We start from the raw sequence: 14,979 nt of genomic DNA, 5'->3' as shown, positions 1-14,979 counted from the left end.
TTCTTCACCAGTCCTGTCAGGAGTCCGGCTGGAGGAAGGAGGAAATTACAACACAGGGCGGATGACAGAAAAACAAAAGTCAGTAACCGGCCACACCGGGGTTACTTCCAATGTATGAATCGTATTGTCTTTCCTTATTTCTCACGTACAGATAGAGCAGCTCATTTCGTAGAAGCACGATGGACATTTTACGCACATTATACGGAAAGCATTTGAAACACGACAAAACGCAAGCAGTTATTTGCGGTCCCAATCAACACCAGTGGCTACCTGGCTGGATTCCCAGTCACGGGAGGAGAGACATTAAATGCCGCTGAAACCCCTGCAGAAGGTCCCCCTGAATTTCTCAGGGAAACCCGGCTACAGAGAGGGATGAGTGCAACAAACAGCTCTCTCCCCTGGGGCCCCAATTCATAAATCATACCCTAGATAATAATCCAATCACCCCCATACATTTCCTCCCCAGCTATGCTATTAAGCCTCGTTAAATGTCATTTCCAAGCTATTAAAACAGACCCAGGCACACGCCCTGCAGCCTTCCACGTAGCTCGACATTTTGGGATACCATCAAAGTTGAACAGCGCCTTTTCCAAATTTACTGCAAAATGCAGGCTTGTCTCTCGCCTCGGGTTTTCTGTGGGTTTTTTTTTTTAGGGGGGGGAGGGGGTGTTGTTTTTTACTTTTGTCTTAAAACGGAGGCGTGGGGGGTGGCTCTGAAACCCTGAGTAATCGCCTCTCGCCCGGGGAGCGGGCGGCGGCGGCTCCGGCGATGTTAATCTCCTCTCCGCCTCGTTTCCTTTCCGTGTCACGCTCGCTTCTCCCCTTCCCGGTGACATCAAACCCAAGGTGGGGAAGGGAAAACCTGAGGCCTCCAGGTCCAGGTCTCCGGGCGGCGGCAGGTTCGGACTCGGGGACCCGCCCGCCGAGGGAAACGCAGGGAAGGCGCGGGCAGAGCTTCTCCCACCGCCCGGGCCCCGCCCGAGGTCGCGGAGGGTCCGGCCCGGCCCGGCCCGCGGCGGCCTCGACGCCGAGCGCGGTCCCGCCCGGCCGCCCGGGCCCAGCGCGGCCTGCCAAGCCGCGGCGTCCAGTTGGCCACGGGCCGGGCTGGAGAGGCCTGACGCGGCCGGCAGCGAGGCCAGGGCCGGGGTCCCGGGCCCGGGGCGGGACGCGGCGCCGCTCACCTGCTGGTACCCAACGCCGCAGGTCGGCTCCACCGCAGCCAGAGCCGCCAACGCCAACGCCATGGCGCAGCCGGCGCAGGGACGAGGGCGGGCGAGCGAGAGAGAGGAAGGGACGCGGGCGCGGCGGCTGGGAGCGCCGGGAGGCCGAGGGGTCGCGCCTCGGGTGGGTCTCGATGGCCGCCGCCGCTACCAGGCGAACCGCTCTCCTCGGGCTGTGCGCGCCGCCGCGGAGGCTCCGGCTCGGCCCCGGGGAGGAGGCGGGACCAGGACGGCGACGCCGCGCCGCCCCGCCCCATCCCGCCCCCGGCGCGCGCAGCCGGCCCTGCCCCGCCGGCCAGAACCTCCTGGCCCTGCCCAGCCCTCCCTGCCCGGCCCGCCCGCCCCTCCCGGCCCTGCCCGGCCGGCCAGCCAGAACCTCCCGGCCCTGCCCGCCCCTCCCGGCCCTGCCCTCCCTGCCCGACCTCAGCTCGCGCCGCCGCCCTGGTCCTGGGTGCGGCCTCGGCCCGGGTCCGCCTCTCCTCCCGCTTCCCAGGCGGAAGCGCCGGGTTGGAGTCCTCCGAAAGCGAATTGCTGCCACTGGCCACGCTGGTGATGAGCACCTCGTGCCCAGCCGTGAGTCTCCCCTACATGTTCTCACTGGCCCCCATCACACACACACACACACACACACACACACACACACGGCCACAGCCCCGTAAGACAGAGGTCGGGTATCCGGCTGCAGAACCTCGGTCCTGATCCACGCACTCCCTTCCCCTCTGCCATCCTCGTAGGCCAGGGGTCAGTCAGCTGCAGGACAGAGGCCAGATCCGGTCCAGTGACTGTGGAAAATATCTGACATTCAAGTTTCAGTGTCCGTAAAGTAAGTTTGAACTTAATACGGCCGCCCCCATGTGTTTAGTATGACCTGCAAAGCCTAAGTTACTTGCTGTTGGGCCCTTTACAGGGAAAAAAAAAAAGTTTGCTGACCCTAAATCTTCGAAAACTTCTTAGATCTCAAAGCCTCTTTAGGGGTGGGTGATGATAATAACATCCTCATTTCTACGCAGTCCTTTAAGCATTTTAACAGCCTCACCCATGGATATAGATAAGATCTTTTTCTGAACCAAAGCTCTCTGAGGAGCTGATAGGAAAGGCAAAAAACTTCAGAGTGAGCCAAGCTACAAGCTTTCCAGGTAGCAGGACCTAGGGCAGAGGTGGTGAGGGAAGTGAGAGTCTGCCTTGTGGAAGAGCTGACAGGAGGCAGGCATACCTGTCATATAAGAGATAATTCTTACTGTTTCAAAGATGAAGAAATTATGCTGGAAGAGATTAAATATTTGACCCAATAACACAGAGCTAGTAAGGGGGTAAAGCTGGAATGAAACCCATTAAGCCAGCTTTTAAAACCATTATTATGCAGATAAATTATAAACTTTGTGGACAAGAGTAGTATGTGTCTTTTAAATATTTTGATGTCTCCCGTAGCATGTAGCACAATATAGCCTATCTAGCAGGCATTTGAGGTGTCTTGTTTCTTTCTATCACACCCAGCCATCTGGGATTGCTTCCACCCATATCTCCAACACAGAAGAAAACTTGATCTTTGAGGCTTGTTGCAATTTCTTCCTGATTTCCTTTCCACATTGGTGGTTTAGGGTTGGCATTAATATGATTATTGGTATAGCTTCTAATTTTCACATTTTGTTAAAATATTACACATTTTAAAACTTAGCTGTGTTTTGAAACTACCCTGAGGTTCCTGCACATAGGAGCCAACTGTAATCAATAAAAATTCTAGATGTTCAGCTTCCTCACTCTGAGTTCTCTGCTAGTATCCCAACTCCTACATGTCTGTCCCTTTTCCAGCAACATGCCAATCTGAGAGTCTTAAAATGGTACGCTCCTTACTCTGTCCTTCGGTTGTTTTTAATCCAGAAAAAGAAAACTTTAATATATATTTTTATTGATTTCAGAGAGGAAGGGAGAGGAAAAGAGAGAAACATCGATGGTGAGAGAGAATCATCGATTGGCTGCCTTTTACACACCTTCCACTGGGGATCGAGCCTGAGCATGTGCCCTGACTGGGAATCGAATTGTGATCTCCTGGTTCATAGGTTGATGCTCAACCACTAAGCCACACTGGACGGGCCAGAAAAAGAAAACTTTAAATGTAATACAGTATAATGAATTATCCCAAACATAATGTCCTACCTTGTGGTCTTATATATTGGGGGGGGGGGGGGGAACTAAGTTGAAATTTTTAAAAATCTCATCAATAGAAAGTAGAAATCCAGACTTCTTTGCTCAGATATTCTAAACTTACATGTAAGAAGGAGTAAAAGAGAAGCTGTCTGTGCTGCCACATATGGCTATTGGAACTGCAGCGGCCATCTTTATGCATGTCTGCTGCTCTGTGGCTTTTGTGGGAAAGTTGTTACCCTTCCCATCTACTTCTTTCCTAAACTACTAGAACCTTCTCTCTCAATAGTTATACACTCCCTGCATATGGACATAAATATTTATCACACTCTAAATACTGGGCTTTCTTACAGGAATATTTCCTCTCGAAAGAAAAACAAAATTGATCTCCAGTTTCCAATCTCCCTTTCCTTCTCCTTTTCTTTTTTCTTTTTTCATACTACAAGAGAAAGTTTATTTAGAAAGTCACAGCTAAGTGTTCAGGAAACAAGTTACAGAAGCAAAAGAAGGGCCTTCGGAGCTTAGGCGAGAGAAGGGTAAAGGCAGCACAGCTCGAGGGAAGAGGGGGAGGGGAGGGAAGGGGAAGGAGGAGGCTCCAGCAAGCTCCCGAAAGGGAGAGCATCACTCCTTTTCTGATGTCCTGTACCAAAATGCTTTGTGATAACTGTAAAGACTAAGCCTTTTTTTTTTTTCCTTCTGTGATTTCCCCCCAAAGCCTTTAATAAGTAAATTGAGATGATTTGTGTTGATTCAATGGATGGATATATTGGGGGATTGAGAAATTGAGTCTCCGCTGTATATGGTCTCCAGTTGGCAAGCAAACTGTACAGGGAAAGGGAAAAACTCTGAATCTCTGACTCATGGACGCATGCCTGCTGCAAGCCAAGCAGACAGAGGAGATAATCCAAGGCTGTAGAAACTGCACTCCTTGGCTTCATCTCGAGATGTTGTCAAGAGAGTTTCCACAAAGTTATTCATTTCAGATTGCTGCACTTATAAACTTATTTCCCCACAGAATAACAGTAATAATTTCCATGTGCAATACTTTTTATGTGAATTGCTGACTCTGAATCATCCATCCTGAGAGAGAAGAGAAATATTATGGACAAGAGCACAGCTCACGCCTGTTTTTCTTCATTCCCCTAGTTTAGAGAAAAAATTCCTCCAAGGTGGATGAGGTCTTCTTTCACATCCACCTAAGTCCTATGCAGCCCTGAACTCAATGAGTAACCAAGAAGGGTTTGTTAAATTTTAAACAAAGGCTCACTGGCCTAATATCTCATTTCAGGCCTTAATGTCTCCAGCTAATCTTCACAGGCCTCCCGCTGAACCATGGAATTCCATTTTTACTGACTTACTACTCGTTTCATTAAGGGCAAAAGGTAATATCTTCCCATTACAAATAAAGGAAGTGTCCTCTGGTGATTACTGCCGTTTGTGGAACCTCCTGGGTCTTCGGCCCGAGTATTAAAGTGTAATACATCACCTCCTCCGTCTCACGACAAATCCATTCTGCTCAGCTAGTGAGTGGTCAAACCACAATTCAAACTCAGATCTGTTTAACTACAAATCTTGAGCACTGCTCTGGGTATGGAGGGAATTACAGGACATAAAAGGGCCAGGTCCATCTGAGGAGAAAGGGCCGTGAATGAGAAAAAGGCTTTGTTGTGATGGAAAAAGGGAAGGCATACCAAGTCATGATTATGCTTGTACGAAAACCCAGAACAAGGGTCAGCAAGCTTTTATATAAAGAGGTAAACAGTAAATATTTTGGACTCCGTGGACCACAGCTCTCTGTCACAACTACTCCATTTTGCCATCGTATTGTAAGCACAGCTATAAACAATACCAAACAAATTAGCATAGTTGTGTTCCAGTAAAACTTTATTTATGGGAACCGAAATTTGGATTTCCTATTATTTTCACATGTCATGAAATATTACTATTTTGATTTTTTTAATTATTTAAAAATGTTAAAACTATTCTTCACTCTCAGATCATAAAAAACAGGCAGTGGCCTGGATTTGGTACCCAGGCAGTAGTCCACCAACCCCTTAGCTTAGTAACAGGAAAAAGAACTTTATGTGCTAAGAGATTGGTAGGAAGTTTAAACCACAAAGTAATGCAGAAGGCCTAAGGGAAAGGGAAGGAATAAAAGAGAAGGGGATGAGAATTTATTAAAGATCTTAAAACATAAATGGCATGTGCAAAAGTGTGAGAGGATAAGGATAACATGGACTCCTGATTCCTTGGTTTATCTTCTTGCCACTGGAACACCATTCAGTCATTCAACAAATATTAATTTAGCATCAATATGGGCAAGCAGAATATGTGACCAAGAAGCTGAAACTATTAAAAAATCGTTTCTCATATAAGAAATGCTAAGAAATGAAATTAAGAAATGCTAAGGGTGGTTATTTACTTATTTTAGTTGCTATCACAAGTTTTGGTATGCTATGTCTTTATTTTCACTCATCTCAAAGTATTTTCTAATTTCCCTCCTAATTTCTTTTTTGACTGACTGGTTATTTAGCAGTGTGTGATTTAATTTCCACATATCTGTGCATTTCCAAAAGTTTTGGGAATCTCCCCAGCCAGGAATGATGCTACAGCTGCCCATGTATTGACTGCCACATTTGGTTGTGCAATTGTGCACTGCCACACTCCAGGAATAGCCATCCCATTACAATCTATGCAAATGACACCCCCCACCCTGTATGTTGCCATCTTATAGATGGTGACCCCATAAGATCTTTGAATGATTCCTCAATACATTTAGGGGTATTGTGGATGGCGAAGGAATGAGGAACAGCTAAGTGTCCACAAGGAAATCAACTGTCTGATCCTCATCTTTGGACACAGTGTACCAACCAATTGTGATAACTAATTGCCTTGGGAAAAAACCAACAAGGTGAGTAGGGAAAGCTCTTCACTCTTGTACCCTCAGGCAGATTTGGGAGGTAAGAAAGGGTTTCTCACAGTTCCCAGGATGGTAGTTTCTCTCTGTGTTTAGGGAGTATCATAGGAAACACAATTACCCCAGGGAAATGGTGAAGCTGGGAGCTCTGCACTGCTGGTGGTGTGTCAGGGGAGAAACAATGTGCGCTAATTATGCCGCTGAAGAGAGGCCACCCTCCAGGGTCCCCACTGGAGAAGCTGATGTTGGCTTCAACTCAGCAGCAGCTTGAGGGCAGAAGGCTGCTTCCTGCAGGTCTTCAGGGAACTCGCCCGGGGACCAAGAGCAGGCCTCAGGCAACATTCAAAGAGAGAATCTCCAGTTCTACAGAAGATTACACGAGGACCGGGAAATAAATAACACCTACGTTTTTAAGCAAAAATCCTGGTCAAAATTATTCAAGAACTCCTCTCTAACCTGATCCTGTGTGGGGCTCTCCCTCATCACACATTTAGTATCTAAAGCCCACCATGGGAAGACAAGCCAGATCCCTCCCCTGGAGTCCTGGGAGGGTACAAAGTAGGATGGCACCCTGGGAACAAAGCCTTTCTAAGGTGAGTGCGATAAAGCAGGTCACAAAAACTCCGATTTCAATTTTAAATGGTATAATAGGCTAAGTGGCTGAATGGAAGCCGATCTGGGCTCTTGAAACATCAAACATCCTCTTGCCCTGTCTTTCCATTTCCTGTTAAGCCAGTATCACTTCATAGCAATCATGGTCAATATACTAGTCGGCGGAACATCCAGAACACCAGCTTAAATCCCCACTGGTGTTCTTTACCATAAAAATTGTAAGGCACACTTGTTCACGGCCCTAACAAAGGCGCTCTGATGTCACTGGCCCCAAGAACCCTACTTTAATAGCTCAGTGTATTGAGTACTTGCCTTATGCCAGGGACTGTGCCGAGCAATTTACAATTACTCTCTTTTTTTACCACTTGCAATAAACACATGAAGTGGAGTCTATTTCTATTTCTATTCTGTGGATGAGGGAACAAGTGGCTTGGAGGCTAATTGTCTTGCCTGTGTCTGTGTGGCATAGAAAATAGGGCTAAAGGGGCTTTAGAAATCATTTGATGATTCTTCACCTTCTAGCTAAGGAAACTGAGCTCAGAGAGGTTAAGTCACGTGCCTGGGGTTCACATTGTCAGGAAGAGGCAGAGCTGATACCTTAAACACAAGTTTCATTTCATCCTTGAACCACACAATTTACCATGTTGGGTTAGCACCCATCATCCTGGCCTCCTGTTCTCTGAATCCGTGTCCAGTCATTTATGATTTGAGGATGTGTGCCAACCCCAAGTCCACGGCCATCATGCAATCAAACTATGATTCAAAGGGTGGGGGGGGGCATCCTGCTCTCTCTGCATCAGATTGGTGATGACGTCTAACTTCGTGACTCAGAACACGCAGAAGCGCTCTGGCCCTTACAACTTTCCCCACAGGAAACCCACCAGGTGCTTGGTTACCTTTTGAGTTTTTTGTGGGTGGCAGAGAACGCATCCACAAATAGATCTGTCCCCAGCTCTCCCAGAAGAGGCTTGCAGCCTAAAAATGTCAGTCCCTCCTCCTTTCCAAAACACAGACATCACTTCCTGGAGCAAAGCCCTTCCTTCCCAAACCAGCAGCTGCCTAAGGAGAGGCCTTTCTCCCACCTGGAGACTAGGCTTCCTTCTTGGGAAGGGAGAGGAGTACCTCTTGACAGCAGAAAAGAAACCTTTCTCATGAACTTCGGCAAGAATGGCTCTTTTAAAGCCAACCGACTTCAAGGAAGAAGGTGTGGGTCTCTGACCTCGTCTTTTACCTCCTCAAGAGCAACGAAATGGGACAATGTATGTAAAAGTGCTTTGTAAATTGCAAATACCAGGAACTATCACGTGCCTCTGCATGTGTTTCTGCATCTTCAAAACAGCAGCAAGCAGAAGGGATGACTTCTCTTGTGACACCTCGAGGAACACAGATTTTCCAACCGCAGAGACCCAGGGAGTTTTCCTGGCCTGGGCTTTCCGTGAGTAACTCCTTGTGTGCTGAGATGAGGCCACTGCAAAAAAGAAATTCTGAGACTGTACCCATGCCGGCTAAAATGGGGTGCAGACGCTGGAAGGAGTCAAAATGAATGTCAACCAGCCCACAAACTGAGCAGAGAGCCTTGGTCAGCCATGGGAGAAGCTCCCGATTGAGTCTCTGGCACTGGTGTTTTTTTTTTGTTTTTTTTTTCATTTTTTTTATTAAGGTATTATATGTGTACATATCTTACCATTGCCCCCCCCACCCCACTCCCATATATGCCCTCACCCCCCAGAGTTTTGCATCCATTGGTTATGCTTATATGCATGCATACAAGTCCTTTGATTGATCTCTTATCTCCCCCACCTCTCCCTAACCTTCCCCCTGTAATTTGACAGTCTGTTTGATGCTTTACTGCCTCTGTATCTATCTTTTTGTTCAAGTTTATAATGTTCTTTATTATCCATAAATGAGTGAGATCATGTGGTATTTTTCTTTCATTGACTGACTTATTTCACTTAACATAATGTTCTCCAATTCCATCCAGGTTGCTGCAAATGATGAGAATTCCTTCTTTTTATGGCAGCATAGTATTCCATTGTGTAGATGTACCACAGTTTTCTGATCCAGTCATCTGCTGACGGGCACCTAGGCTGTTTCCAAATCTTAGCTATGGTGAATTGTGCTGCTATGAACATAGGGGTGCATATATCCTTTCTGATTGGTGTGTCTGGCACTGTTAACCTGGAGTTGTTCTCAAGACAAAGACAAGTTTGCCAGCTTCTTGCCAGGGGCATGTGATGCTTGAGCTCCATGGAACACTTTGTCATGTTAGGGGTGCTTTCAGTTCTTTTATTTTATTCATGCACTCATTTATTTCAGTAAATAGATATTTAATTATTACTCCTAGGGCAGCCTTCTCTGTTTAAAAAACTCCTCTGTTTCCTGCCCACATAAAAGCCCACACACCGTGACTATAGCTTGAAGGTAGGCAGGCTTTATTTAAATACAACAAGCAAAGATGTGCCTCTTTCCATTGCATTGACTCCCTGCCACCTTTCTTGACCTTCACCATAAACCAGAGGGCACTTTTGGGATATTTTCTATTCCTGGGAACCATGGTGTTTCTGGAAAGCACTGTTTTCAGAATGCCATTGTACTCTTTTTATAGTATTTTATAGTGTTATTACAGTATTTATTGGGCACTCTAATGCCTAGCTCCATGACAGATTCTGAGGGAATATAAAAGTAATAAAATAACAACACAAACACGCACATCTTTAAGAAGAACAAGAACTGTAAGATGTGCCTGGGTTTTAGGTACTTATAATGGCATTGTCAAGTGAAGGGGAATACTCGAAATAGTTAATGCCCAAAGGCAGGGGACATGCATATAACCTATCCTTGCCCAGGACAGACAGCAATAATCGATCATAGCACTCCCATTGAGAGCAGAGGCCCCTAAGAATCCTTCTCAACACAGTGCCCTGAGCACTCATTACCAGTTATCTAGAATTGACAGGTAAAACACAATCCATCCATCTCCTCTTTCCATCCATGTATTTTTGACCAAGTTCAACAGTTCAGAAAAGGAAGAAATGGCCATATGTGCTGGAGTGGCTGGGAAAAATGCCCCAGGGGAGGGTAATTTTAGTGGTATCCTGAAGGAGCAATCAAATTTGGGTAGAGCTGGTAAATAGGGAAGAGGAGGGAGGGAGAATAGTATTTACTGTAATGAAGCATTTTGCATTTTAAAAACAGGTAGTCAAATTTGTTTCTCTTTCTTATTTCAATGATGACTTGGCTTTCATTTAGGGAGTTCTTCCTCACCCCCAAGATTAAGAAAAAACATTCGCCTATATTTTCTACTAATAATTTTATAGTTTCTTTTGTACATGAATATATTTGATCAAGTTGCAATTTATTTTGGGGTAAGGAATATGGTAGGAGTCCAGCTTTAAAACAAACAAAATAAAAGGCTAGGTAGATCTCATACCATTTGCTAAATACACATTTTAAAAGTCTCCTTTATCATGTAAAAATCTTTGTATATACTTGTGCTTGTTTCTGGCTCCCTGATGCTTTTTACTCCTCTGCTCATTTGTATTATTGGAAGTCCAGCTTTCTAGAAAACTGAATTCACAAAAAACCTCAACATACAAATTAGATAAACCTAGAGATAGAATTCTTTAGGCTGCAAATAGGAAACTTCCCTAATTTCCCCCTGAAGTGAGTCAATTTTTTAAAAGCTTAAATTTAAACATGTCTTTTAAAATAACAACTTTATTGGCATATAATTCTCATGCCACACAATTCATTGATTTAAAATGTACAATTCAGTGGTTTTCAGTATATTTGCAATGTGCAACCTTCACCACAATCAATTTAGAATATTTGCATCACTCCTAAAAGAAACCCCATATTCACTAACAGTCACTTCTCATTTCCTCCCAACCCCCTCCAACCCTAGGCAACCACTAACCTACTTCTTGTCTGTATAGATGTACCTCTTCTGGACATTTCATACAAATGAAATCACACAATACATGGCCTTTTGTATCTGGCTTCTTTCACTTAGCATGATGTTTTCAAAGTTCATACATAATTTAACATGTATTTTGTACATTCTTTTTTAAAATTTAGATAAGATTCATATAACATGAAAATAACTATTTAAAAGTGTACAATTTGGTCCTGGCTGGTGTGGCTCAGTTGATTAAGCGTTGTCCCATGCACTGAGAGGTCACCGGTTCCATTCCTGGTCAGGGCACATGCCCGGGTTTTAGGCTGTATCCCCAGCAGGAGTCATGCAGGAGATAGTGATTGATGTTTCTCTCCCTCTCCTTCCTCTCTCTCTCAAAACAATAAAAACATATTTGAAATTGTGTACAGTTCAGTGACAGTTTGTACTTCATTATGTGGTGCAACCATCACCTCTATCTAGTTCTAAAACATTTTCACCACCCCATAAGGAAACCTCACACTCATTAAGCAGTCACTCCCTATTTCCCTCCCACCCCCAGCCCCTGGCAACCACTAATCAACTTCTGTCTTTATGGATTTGCCTGTTCTGGACATTTCATATAAATAGAATCATACAACATATGACCTTTTGTGTCTGGCTTCTTTCACTTAGTAATGTTTTCAAAGTTCATCCATATTAAAGTACCATATTTTCCGGTGTATAAGACAACTTTTTAACCCAGGAAAATCTTCTCAAAAGTTGGGGGTCGTCTTATACGCCGGGTGTCATCTTATAGGGCGGGTATATCCCAAACTCTATATTTTAACTGGAAAGGTTGGGGGTCGTCTTATACGCCCAGTCATCTTATACGCCGGAAAATACAGTACGTATATCTACACTTAATTTCTTTTTATTGTTGAATATTCCATGGTATGGATATACCACACTTTGTTTATCCATTCATCAGTTGATGGACATTTTGGTCATTTCAAATTTCTGGCTATTATGAATAACACTGCTATGAACATTCATGTACATGTTTTATGTGGACTATACACTTCTTTTAAAAGAATTATCTTTTGCATAAAGTCATATATACTTTGCAATACCAGTCTTATGAGCCATCTTTTCAGGACAATTTCAAAGTTTATATGTCCATAGCCTTGTTTCTTTAAAGCCAAATGTAATTTTATTTGTGGAGGCCTTAATCCTATCAGTCTATGCTACAATGAAGTAATGTCAATTAAGAAATGAAGAAATTAATTAAATGAACAAAATAGGCTCAGAGGCATAGAAGCATAGAACTGTGGAATTTCAGAGGGAAGGCAGGGCAGAGTGGGTGATCAACCAAAGGCCTTGTATGCATATATGCATAACCCATGGACACAGACAATAGTGTGGTGAAGGCTTGGGATGGGGAGTGGGGAGAGCTAGAAGAGGTCAATGGGGGGAAAACGATGGTATATGTAATACTTTCAACAATAAAGATTGGGGAAAAAAGAAATTTAGAAAAACTGCAATGTAGTGACCCTGGCCGGCTTGGCTCAGTGGATAGAGCGTCAGCCTGTGGACTGAAGGGTCCCAGGTTTGATTCCGGCCAAGGGCACATGCCTGGGTTTTGGGCTTGATCCCCAGTGGGGGGCGTGCAGGAGGAAGCCAATAAATGGTTCTCTCTCATCATTGATGTTTCTATCTCTCCCTCTCCTTCTCTCTTCCTCTCTGAAATCAATAAAGAATATATATATATATATATATATATATATATATATATATATATATATATATATCCACTGCAATGTAGTGAAGGTCACGAGTAGGTGGGTGCTCTAAAGGAGGATCCGTGAGAATGATGGAGGTGGTGGTTAAGTACAATGAAGTACCAGAGTCTCTAATTACACTCTTTAAATTCTTTTCTTTGCAAATAGGATCCCGGTAATTTCATCCCTTTGTTTTGGGGCTTAGAATTTCCATTTTTAAACTAGCTTAAACATTTAATAGGTTTTGCCTCTTAATCCTGCCATTAACAGGATTGCCACAGACAAGGTTCAATGAAGGAAATCAAAGAAGCAAAACAGTTTTTAAATAGATCCAACTCCCCCACTAGACTCAGTTCTTTTTTCTTTCTTAAACTTTTTTTATTGAATGTATTGGGGTGACACTGGTTAATAAAATTATATAGGTTTCAAGGGTACAATTCTATAATACTTCATCTGTATATTGTATTGTGTGTTCACCACCCAAAGTCAAGCCCCTTCTATCACCATTTATCTCCCCATTTATTCTCTTCTACCTCCCCCACCAGACTCTGAGTTCCTCAGAACAAGGACTGGATCTTGTTTGCGGTGGACAGACTATATGTGTAATGTATTTGTTAAATAAATATAAAAGCCTAACCATTGCCCCACCCACCCCCTCCTATCCCATTGTTCATGCTCTCCCACAGACCCCATCCTCACTGGTTCTAATGACAAGATGGGCAGATTCTCAAATTGTGCTCTATCTAAGGCAGGTGTAGCTGGAAGATTGTCTTTAGTGCTTTGGGGACAGAAGGGTATAGCATCCACAGCAGAAAACCAAATAATCCCATTCAGTCATATCCTTCATCTGCCAAATATGGGGGGAGGGGGGTAATTTCTTCATACTTTTAGAGTTTGGGCCAATAAACAAAAATCAAAGAGTGTAAATACTAAATCAAATTGACTTGACCAAACCCCAAAGGTGGCCGTGGGGGTGAACAGATGCAGCACTGTAAACCTCTCACCCTCCTCCCAGGGCTCCCTGGCCCCGCAGTGTCCTCTCACTGCAGCTCTGGGAGAAGCAGAATACGCCAACCAGTCAATGCTGCTATTTTAAGCACTGAGTCTGTTCATGGCTGCTGGCAGCAGACACTGGGCTTTGTGCTGGAAAACACCTTCCCGGACCACACAGCCATGTACTCACTCCCCGGACCCAGTGAAGACAGACTGCATGGAGGTCCAAAAAGCCCCCTTTGGGAAAAGACCTCTGCCCCTTGTTAGCTGGGCCTTGGCAGACATGCCTGGCCAGAGGCGACATGCTCCATCCGTAGGTGCCTGAAAATCCCGTGGAAGACTCAGCCCCCCGCAGAAAGCAGCAGTTGTGGAAGTGTGAGCGGCTGGCTCCTGTTGTACTATGTACCTGGTCATCAGTTCAGCTGCCACCTTCTCAGGGCGCACTACCCTGGCACCTCCCAAAGCCCTCGAGACCCTGAAGATGAATTGCTATCCGTCTGTCAGCACAAAGCCCTAGTCCCGCCTCCCCCTTAGTCACAGAGGCTCTGCAAGGGTGGGGGGTGACGAGGCCACCCTCTGCAAGGGTGGTGGCGGTCCTTTTGTTGAGTTGGCACTCAGTTTTTCTCTGGTCTTAGCGCCTATTCTCATGAAATGATTGTGATTTTCACCCCGTCCCAGAACAAACAGAGCTGTCTCCCAGTGTTCGCTGCTAATTTCATGCACCATCAGGTTTCCTGTTCTCTCGCGTTCCCATTAGAGCTTGTTTCCCCCTCTGGAGTGTGGGAACATTGTGGGGAGCACATTGTGATGTGCTGGCATGCTGCGGGGCAGGGGAGGTCACAATTACCCTGGGGAAAACCTGTCCCTTGGTGACACCCACCCCCACGAAGCTTGCTCCCCGGGCTCCCAACCTGCACACCCAGGGCAGCCATGGCTCACCAGCCACAGCTAAGCCTGGAAAAGGCCTCTGGGTGCTTCTCAACAGCACTCTAGGCAGCCACCACCGACTGAATTTAATGGGCACTATTTGGCAGTCCTGCTTGATTTAGTACAATAATTGAAAGACAAAAAAATAAATCTGTCCCCCAAACTGGATTTGTTTTACACTGTTGCTCCGATTGTGTTCCCTGAACATATAGTACGGTTTTACGAATTTTCCCATCAAAAGTCTGTTAGGTGAGAGGGCCCTTTCTTCCTTTAAAGAGGAAGGAAATCTCTCTGAAAACATCTTTTAAAAATAAGTCTTGCCTTGGACAGTGTGGCTCAGTTGGTTGAGCATCATCCTGTGCACTGAAAGGTAGCTGGTTCAATTCCCGGGTATCCCCGGTAAGGGCTCGTACTGGGAGGCAACTGATCATGTTTCTCTCGCACATCGATGTTTCTCTCTCTCCCTCTCCCTCTCCTTTCCTCTATCTCTAAAGGCAATTTTTTAAAATATAT

At 45.2% G+C, this 14,979-nt stretch overlaps 1 protein-coding gene and 1 long non-coding RNA gene across 2 annotated transcripts in view; both read right to left on the bottom strand.

Moving 5' to 3' along the window:
- Positions 1-1,441, bottom strand: part of NDFIP1 (Nedd4 family interacting protein 1) — a 42,349-nt gene extending 40,908 nt beyond the window's left edge. Inside the window, exon 1 of the mRNA XM_079770133.1 lies at positions 1,182-1,441. Coding sequence (XP_079626259.1) covers positions 1,182-1,244 — 63 coding nt within the window. The 5' untranslated portion in view covers positions 1,245-1,441. The remainder of the gene's footprint in view (positions 1-1,181) is intronic.
- Positions 1,442-5,507: 4,066 nt separating this feature from the next.
- LOC307098947 overlaps positions 5,508-14,979 on the bottom strand; it is a 59,445-nt gene continuing 49,973 nt past the window's right edge. Inside the window, exon 4 of the long non-coding RNA XR_013813487.1 lies at positions 5,508-8,359. This is a non-coding gene — a long non-coding RNA (uncharacterized lncRNA). The remainder of the gene's footprint in view (positions 8,360-14,979) is intronic.

The sequence above is a fragment of the Cnephaeus nilssonii genome (genome assembly GCF_951640355.1).
Source record: "Cnephaeus nilssonii genome assembly, chromosome: 5".
In the NCBI taxonomy this organism is placed as follows: domain Eukaryota; kingdom Metazoa; phylum Chordata; class Mammalia; order Chiroptera; family Vespertilionidae; genus Cnephaeus; species Cnephaeus nilssonii.
Note: the sequence above shows the minus strand (reverse complement) of the source record. Positions and strands in the feature narration are given on the sequence as shown.